The sequence below is a fragment of the Cebus imitator genome, unplaced genomic scaffold (assembly GCF_001604975.1).
Source record: "Cebus imitator isolate Cc_AM_T3 unplaced genomic scaffold, Cebus_imitator-1.0 Scaffold82, whole genome shotgun sequence".
Lineage (NCBI taxonomy): Eukaryota > Metazoa > Chordata > Mammalia > Primates > Cebidae > Cebus > Cebus imitator.
Genome location: NW_016107397.1, coordinates 3,786,801 through 3,795,514, shown reverse-complemented (window position 1 = coordinate 3,795,514; position 8,714 = coordinate 3,786,801). Strand labels below are relative to the sequence as shown.

Here is an 8,714-nt window from a genome sequence, read left to right as displayed (position 1 = left end):
CCGCGGGGGCGGACGACTTTGAGCCCAGATGGTGGAACGAGGGAGGCGGCCGAGCCCGGGCAAGCCAACCCGGGTGCTCTCCGAGCACCTGGGGGCGGCAAGGAATGGGGGCGCAGCCGCAGGAGCACGCCCCCTGCTGGGCAGAGCCGCCGCCCGTCCCGCTCCCCACCCTCCGAGCCCCTCGGCCCAGAAAGTGGCCCCCCCTGCCGGCCTCAGTGCCTCACTGCACCCCGGGCCCAGCAGCCGCAGCCTCGGCCCCGGCCCGACGCTGAGTGCGGACCAGGGGCGCGCCGGGTGCACTGGGTGCACGGGGCGGGGACGCGGGCCCCAGGCTGCCGCTGGGGGGCGCCGCTGCTTGCCGCTCCGCGGGGGCCTGAGAAACCGAACCCAGCACCGCCCGGCCGGGCAGGGGGCGAGGGGAGGCGAGGAGCAGACGCCCCAAGGCTAGGACGGACTGGCGCCGAGCCCCCAGCGCCCCACGACCTTCTTCCGAATCTGCCCCCGCAGGCTCCGCCGCTCCCGCGTCCCGCGCCCCAGTCCCGCGGCCCCGCGGCGCCGCGCGGCACGGCCACTCCCGCTCCGTCCTTGGAGGGTGTGGAAGGGTGGGTTTGGGGCCGGGGGCGGGTCTGGGGGCGGACCCGGAGGCGGGGCTGTCTCTGCGGCAGGGCCCAGCTCCGCTCCCCCCGGTCTGTCTCTGTCTCTCCTCCTCCCTCCTCCTGCTCCGGGCGGAGCCCGGCATGGGGGGGCCGGCGCCCGGCAGGCCAGGTACGGTGATGGAGAAATTGGGGAGGCTTGGTGCAGGGAGGTTGGGGTGGGAAGACAAGGGACAGGGAGGATTGGCGGAACGAGAGGCGGAGAAGCCCAGGGTTGCAGGACAAGGGGAAGGGGAGGGGTGCCGGGAACCTGAGGCCCTTGGATGGAGAAGGGGAATGAAGCAGGCCAGGTTTGGAACAGGGGAAGGGGGAGGACGGCTATAAGGAGGGGCGCCTGGGAGGAGAAGTGAGGCTGAAGGCGAAAAGAAGAGTGTGGGTTTGGGGGAAGGAAAACCGGAGCAGGTATGGAGGCCGCAGCCCAGAAGGTAGCAATGGGGCCAGACTGGAGCCCCCTGGGTGGGATTGAGGGGGATTGAGGGGCGGATACTGGAAGAGGAAACCCGGGGACCTCCCAAATCCTGGAGGAAGAAGAAGGTGATTGGGGCCATCAGCGAGGGAGGGAGGCAGAGACCAAATCATTGCTAAAGGGCCAGGGAACTGGAATCGGGGTGGACCAAGGCCCAGGCCTGGGGAAGGACTGGAAAGTGGGGGGGAAGGCAGGCAGTGGAGATAGATGGATGGGTGATATTTTAGATGTCCAAGTCAGGGTATCTCCCATCTTTCCTTCAGCGTCCCCACCCTGCCCTTATGAGATCCCCCCACTACAAGCCCAAGATGAAGGGGAGAGTCTGACCATCTCCCCTTTCCCCAGTGGGGTGCAATGTACGCAAGTAGGCCCTGGGCATAACTCCTTGCCTGTAGGTGTGTCCGGTTCTGTGTAGCAGATTTGTGTGTGTCTGGAGGTCTGTGTGTGTGTCTGTGGGTGTGTCTGTGGGTGTTTATGTCTGTGTGCCTGTCTATCCCTAGGTTTCTGTTTACCTATGCCAATCTCTGTGTCTGGTCCTCTGTAGATGTGGGTCGGTGGCTCCGTGGTTTGTGTGTCTGAATGTGTGTTTGTGTAGCTGAGGAGTTGCAATATGTTTGTGGGGCCTGTCTGGGTGGTGGATCAGGATGTCTTTACGAAAGAAGGGAATCTGTGTTGACCTGGTCTCCCTAGAGTGTGTATTTGCAGCTCTGAACACCTTTGTCGAGTCTGTGTCTGTCTGTCTGTGGGTCCTCAAAGCTGTGTTAGGTTTTCTGTCTGTGTTTTTCTCTAGGAGGACCCGAGTCATGTCTCTTGTTTTTCTCTCTTTCATTCATTCCTGGCCCCCACCCATCCCACCTTTCTTTTTTTTCCTTCTCACCCACCCCCCTCCCCAGTGGATCCGGGACCCAGGGAGGGCCGCCCCCCGGGCCTGGTGGCGCTGAGCAGGGCCCCCCAGCCCCCACCTCCTGCCCCACGAGATGAACCTCCTCTACCGAAAAACCAAGCTGGAGTGGAGGCAGCACAAGGAAGAGGAGGCCAAGAGGAGGTAAGGCTGTGCTCCAGACTGCTCCCTCCCCTTCCACACCTTTGCCTGCCCCCTCACTGGGCCATAGCCCTTCCGGGGGGCCCTGGCAGCTGGAATGGGGGTGAGCTGGGGAGGGTGATAGAGTCATGAGTGAGCTCTCTGATCTCCAAGTCTGTGCTCAGTACAGAACCACCAGGATTGCACACAGACTGTCCCAGCCCTGTTCCTGGCCTCCTGTGGGGCAGGGGGGATTTTTCTAGCCCTGGAGCACCCCTTTGGTTGCTCCCCATACCCAGAGGCCCGAGTCACTCCTTCCTGACTCACCTCTGGCCTGTAGCCTTTTTCCTCTCTGCAAATTTGGGGCTGGCTTCGGGCTCTCTTGTCACCTGACCTTGGAAGGGGCAGGCCCCGCCTCCCTCCCAGGGTCTAGGGAAGGGGTCATTTCAGGGGCATCAGAGAACATCCAGTTGGCCTTCTCCCAGTTTCTCCTGCTGGGGGAGGTGAGTGGTTAAGTGACAGGGTTGTGTGTGTGGTGGGTGGACATGCAGGCTAGGCCCAGCCAAAGACCTGGGGCTGGGGATGATCCCTGGACCCCTGCATCCCTGTCTACCTCCCCCCTTGCCCTTCCGGGGACCTCGGACCTGGCCTCTCCCATCCTTCTCTCCTTCTCCTCTTCACTCCCATTGGCTTCACAGCCACTTGGAGCCTGACTCACAGCCACCTCCCTTTTTCTTCCTCGCCACTGTGGAGTTTAATTCTTGTTGTTAATTAGATTAATCAGAGTGATCGCTGCAGCGATCTCTCCCTAATGAAGGGTTAGTAGACAGGGCCTTAATGAGCGCCCACCCCACACAGCTCTTCTCTCTTCCCTGCCAGTTGCCCCCCTGCCTCTCACCGCCCTCCACTCATACAGAAGTGCAGGGACAGTGAAATGGAATGGGGGTGAGCTGGGGAGGGTGATAGAAGACAGCACCAAGGGAGAGGGAGGAAGAAGGATGGGCCAGGGGAGGGAGGCTGCTCTGGTCCTGGAGGGGCAGGTCCTGCGTCTGGGAGAGGAGGTGTGCCGTGGGGGCGTAGGTCACAGTGGCTGGGCAGGAGGGGAGACCAGAGGCCAGGTGTGGGCCAGTGTGAGAGTGAGAGGGGCCGAGGAGCTATGGGGGCAGGTGTGTCCATTTGTGTTACCTGGGTCTGTATCTCTAGCTCTGCACGAGGCTGTCCACACAGGTGCCCAGGCTTGATCCGCCACCCCAGGGATGCTCCCCTGCTAGGCATACTCACCCCTCTTCTCATCCCTGCCCCCAACTGCTTTGCCTTTTTAAAGCCCCAGATTCTGCCTGAAGCCCCTTCATCAGGGCCCTGGACTTTCTGGCACCCCTAACCCCACCCCAGGCTCCTGCCCTCCTCCCTGGGAAGCCACAGGGTTGCTGACACCTCTTGGGGTGGAGAAGGGGGAGGCCCAGATCCCACTCCACTCCATTGTGGCCTTCTCTCCCCAGCTCCAGTAAGGAGGTGGCCCCCGCAGGCCCGGCTGGGCCCGGGGCCGGACAGGGGCCTGGGGTCCGAGTGCGGGACATCGCCTCGCTGCGGCGCTCCCTCAGGATGGGGTTCATGACGATGCCTGCCTCCCAGGAGCACACCCCGCACCCCTGCCGCAGTGCCATGGCCCCACGCTCCCTCTCCTGCCACTCAGTGGGCAGCATGGACAGTGTCGGGGGTGGCCCCGGCGGGGGCGGTGGGGGCCTCACAGAGGACAGCAGCACCCGAAGACCCCCTGCCAAGCCCCGGAGACACCCCAGCACCAAACTCAGCATGGTGGGGCCCGGGTCTGGGGCAGAGACGACCCCCAGCAAGAAAGCAGGTGAGATACCCCTTATCTCCCTGGGGTGGAGCTGGAGCTGGAGCTGGGAGGATCTATTCCAGGCCAGGGGAGGCTTGCCGGGAGGGTTCATTCAGGGAAGAACCAAGGAAGTGGAAGATTCCATCCTCGAAAGGAATGGGGGGGTCTTTTTGGATGGGCCTGAGACGAACCATTCAAGGGCAGGAGACACTCCCTGAAAAGTTCTTGAGAAAGGGGTGGTGGCCTCACAGGAACAATGAGGGTAGGAGCTGTGGATTCTGTAGAATACATTAGAAAGACTGAGGGCTGTGGGACAGGCACGATGGCTCATGCTCATAATCCCAGCATTTTTTTTTTTTTTTTGAGACAGTCTGGCTCTGTCACCCAGGCTGGAGTGCGTGATCTCAGCTCACTGTAACCTCCACCTCCCAGGTTCAAGCAATTCTCCTACCTCAGCCTCCTAGGTAGCAGGGATTAGAGACATCCATCACCACGCCTGGCTAATTTTTGTATTTTTAGTAGAGACAGGGTTTCGCCATGTTGGCCAGGCTGATCTCCAACTTCTGGCCTCAGGTGATCCACCACCTCGGCCTCCCAAAGTGCTGGGATTACAGGCGTGAGCTACCACGCCTGGCCAATTAATTGACTTTTTAAAAAGACCAAGGGCTCACTGGTAGAAAAATAACCTACAGCTGGGCATGGCGGCTCATGTCTGGAATCCTAGCGCTTTAAGAGTTGGAGGCAGGAGGATCACTTGAGCCCAGGAGTTTGGGACTCGTCTCTATTAAAAAATAAAAAAGATATGAAGAGACCTCTTGGGGCTGTAAGTTGAGGAATGTGGAGAAAAGATATTTCCTTGCAGAGGGGTCAAGGGATCAGAATGGGCTCCCCAAATTTGCTCCACCACGCCCGGCCAATGAAAAGCCTGGTTTACTTTTCTCTTCCTTGTCCTGTCCAGGCTCACAGAAGCCAACCCCAGAGGGCCGAGAGTCCAGCCGGAAGATTCCTCCGCAGAAGCCCAGGCGAAGCCCTAACACCCAGCTCTCTGTCTCCTTTGATGAGTCCTGCCCCCCAGGCCCCTCTCCTCGAGGGGGGAACCTGCCTCTTCAGCGCCTCACTAGGGGGTCCCGAGTAGCTGGGGACCCTGATGTGGGTGCCCAGGAAGAGCCTGTGTACATTGAGATGGTGGGGGACGTCTTTAGGGGAGGAGGACGAAGTGGAGGAGGCCTGGCTGGGCCCCCTCTTGGGGGTGGGGGCCCAACCCCTCCAGCAGGCGCTGACTCGGACTCTGAAGAAAGTGAGGCCATCTATGAGGAGATGAAGTACCCGTTGCTGGAAGAGGCCGGGGAAGGCCGGACCAATGGCCCTCCACCATTGACGGCAACATCCCCGCCACACCAGCCTCAGGCTCTTCCAACCCATGCCCACCGCCGCCCAGCTTCAGCCCTCCCGAGCCGGAGGGACGGGACGCCCACCAAGACCACTCCTTGTGAAATCCCCCCACCCTTCCCCAACCTCCTTCAGCACCGGCCTCCACTCTTGGCCTTCCCCCAAGCCAAGTCTGCTTCCCGAACCCCTGGCGATGGGGTCTCAAGGCTACCTGTCCTCTGCCACTCCAAGGAGCCAACCGGCTCCACCCCAGCTCCCCAAGTGCCTGCACGGGAGCGGGAGACGCCTCCCCCACCGCCTCCACCTCCTGCTGCCAACCTGCTGCTGCTGGGACCATCGGGCCGGGCCCGGAGCCACTCAACACCGTTGCCACCCCAGGGCTCTGGCCAGCCCCGAGGGGAGCGAGAGCTCCCCAACTCCCACAGCATGATCTGCCCTAAGGCGGCGGGGGTGCCGGTAGCCCCCCCTGCCCCAGCCGCCTTGCTCCCTGCCCCCCCCAAGGACAAGGCCGTGTCTTACACCATGGTGTACTCGGCGGTCAAGGTGACCACACACTCCGTCCTGCCCGCCGGTCCACCCCTGGGTGCTGGGGAGCCAAAGACGGAAAAGGAGATCTCAGTCCTCCATGGGATGCTGTGTACCAGCTCGAGGCCCCCCGTGCCAGGGAAATCCAGCCCCCACGGTGGGGCCATGGGCGCGGCAGCTGGGGTCCTCCACCACCGCGGCTGCCTGGCCTCCCCCCACAGCCTTCCGGACCCAACTGCAGGCTCCCTGACCCCACTGTGGACCTACCCAGCTACAGCAGCTGGGCTCAAGAGACCCCCTGCCTATGAGAGCCTCAAGGCTGGGGGGGTGCTGAATAAGGGCTGTGGCATGGGGGCCCCATCCCCCATGGTCAAGATCCAGCTGCAGGAGCAAGGGACCGATGGGGGTGCTTTTGCCAGCATCTCCTGTGCCCACGTCATCACCAGTGCAGGGACACCAGAGGAGGAAGAGGAGGAGATGGGTGCCGCGACATTTGGGGCAGGCTGGGCCCTGCAGAGGAAGGTCCTCTATGGAGGGAGAAAAGCAAAGGAGTTGGACAGTGAGTGAGGGGTGGGGAGTGGGGGGGGTGCTGGTGTCGGGGGTGGGGGCCAGCTGGGGATGCCTGCGATGGTTTGGGGGAGGTGTTGGAGGGGTTATTTGAAAGTCACAGCCTTGAGTCTGTGATGTTTTCTAGTAGACCAGAGGGATGGGGGTGGGCAATAGAAAGGCCGGGGTCCCCCAGTGTGCCCCAGAGGAGCAGGAAGCTCTGGGAGAGGAAGGGGGTCAAATCTGGCCCTGTCCTGCTCTGCTCCCTGCTCCTTCCTTCCTGGGGCTGCAGGGGTGTGTGCTTGTGAGTGTGCGCACCAGGAACTAAACACAGCTGCCTCCCAGCTGTTACCATGGCAACCTATCCAGACAGGAGGGCGAGGAGAGGGAGGCCCCTACCGTTGCCTGGCAACACAATGCTCTGCCAGGCCTCCTCTCAGAGCTGAGCTTAGTTCACAGGCAGCCCTTCCCCCCAGCAACTCCCCTTCTGGGCTCAGGAATTGGGATTCTCCCCCTACAGCCCCAGGGGGATGGTCATTCTGACCCTATCTAGAGATGGAGGGTCTTGGAAGCTAAAGCAGGGGTTAGGGAGGCCCTTCTGACCAGGGAAAAGGGTTTGGATGCAGCACAGATACATGATTCTTGGCCCCAGGGGATGGTACCAATGGGTGGAAAGGAAGGTGGTGGTACTAGGGTCCCTCCTGTGTGTGTATGCGTGTGCGTGCATGTGTGCACGTGCGTGTGTGTATGTGTGTATGTGTGTTGCAGCTGTGACTTGCAAAAGGGGCAGTTGTGCCTCCTGGTCTACCCGTGCTGCAGCATGTGTGGCCGGAGGGACAGAAGGACGCCTCCCACGTGCAGGCACACAGCTCTCCTTGTCATCCCAGCAGAGGTTGAGGATGGTGCCCGGGCCTGGAATGGCAGTGCCGAGGGTCCAGGCAAGGTAGAGCGTGAGGACAGGGGCCCTGTGACATCAGGGATCCCAGTGAGGAGCCAGGGGGCAGAGGCCCTGCTGGCCAGGATCCACCATGGAGGAGACCGAGGAGGGAGCCGCACCTCGCTGCCCATTCCCTGCCAGACCTTCCCTGCCTGCCACCGCAATGGAGGTGACGTGGCCTGCACACACCCGTGCACAGCGGGGCTGGCTGGGGGATCTCCCGGGGTCTAACCTCACCTGCTCCGACCTCCTCTCACCTGGATGTTCATATCCACATCCAGGGCCCTAAATCTTCATAACACATCTCCACCCTCTTTTCCCCTCTGATGAGGCCGGGGCAGCCGGGACCATTCAGGGGCAGGGGACTGGAAACTAGGGGAGGGGGCACCTGAGACCCCTGCCCTACTCACCCCTCCTTCTTCTACCTCAGACTTCACAGGAGGCTACCGCCTGGGGCGCTCAGCCTCCACCTCCGGAGTCCGGCAGGTCTCGCTTCACACCCCCCGGCCCTGCAGCCAGCCCAGGGATGCCCCGAGCCAGGTGAGGCCTGGCTTTTCCTTTATTTGTGAAGGAGCAGGTGGAGAAGGCTTGAATGTGCAAAGAAAAACAATCAAGGGGCCAGGGCTGGGCATGGTGGCTCATGCCTGTAATCCCAGCACTTTGGGAAGGGAAGCCAAGGTGGGAGGGTTGCTGGAGGCCAGAAGTTCATTAGTTTAGGCAACATAGTGAGATCCTGTCTCTGTTTAAAAAAAAAGGCCAGGTATGGTGGCTCATGCCTGTAATCCCAATGCTTTGGGATGCCAAGGCAGGTAGATTGCTTGAGCCCAGGAGCTCAAGACCAGCCTGGGCCACATTGCGAGACCCCATCTCTATAAAAAATATAAAACGTAGCAAAGTGTGCCAGTGCAAGTATTCCCAGCTACTTTGGAGGTTGAGGTAGGAGGATGGCTTTCCACTGGAGATGGAGGTTGCAGTGAGCCATGATCACGCTGCTGCATTCCAGCCTGAGCCACAGAGCAAGAACTTGTCTCAGAAGGAAAAAATAAAAGAAAGAAAGGGTCTGGGCAGGGAGTGGTGGCTCACGCCTGTAATTGCAACACTTTGGGAGACTGAGGTGGGCAGATCACCTGAGGGCAACAGTTCAAGACCAGCCTGCCAACGTGGTGAAACCCTGTCTCTACTAAAAATACAAAAATTAGGATGTGAGGGTGGGCACCTGTAATCCCAGCCACTCGGGAGGCCGAGGCAGGAGAATCACCTGAGCCCAGGAGGCAGAGGTTGCAGTGAGCTGAGATTACACCACTGAACTCCAGCCTGGGCAAAAGAGTGACACTCTG

At 61.1% G+C, this 8,714-nt stretch overlaps 1 protein-coding gene across 5 annotated transcripts in view; it reads left to right on the top strand.

The window, feature by feature from the left end:
- The first annotated feature begins 599 nt into the window (after positions 1 to 599).
- The window catches only part of NYAP1 (neuronal tyrosine phosphorylated phosphoinositide-3-kinase adaptor 1), an 11,619-nt gene continuing 3,504 nt past the window's right edge, over positions 600 to 8,714 (top strand). Inside the window, exons 1-7 of one of the 5 annotated variants that reach the window (XM_037740305.1) lie at positions 600 to 765; positions 1,383 to 1,514; positions 2,013 to 2,164; positions 3,640 to 4,001; positions 4,939 to 6,453; positions 7,328 to 7,546; positions 7,808 to 7,917. In XM_037740305.1, the coding sequence (XP_037596233.1) occupies positions 2,097 to 2,164; positions 3,640 to 4,001; positions 4,939 to 6,453; positions 7,328 to 7,546; positions 7,808 to 7,917 (2,274 nt within the window). In that variant the 5' untranslated portion in view covers positions 600 to 765; positions 1,383 to 1,514; positions 2,013 to 2,096. The other 4 variants (XM_017533597.2, XM_017533598.2, XM_037740306.1 and 1 more) reach the window with 4 other exon arrangements.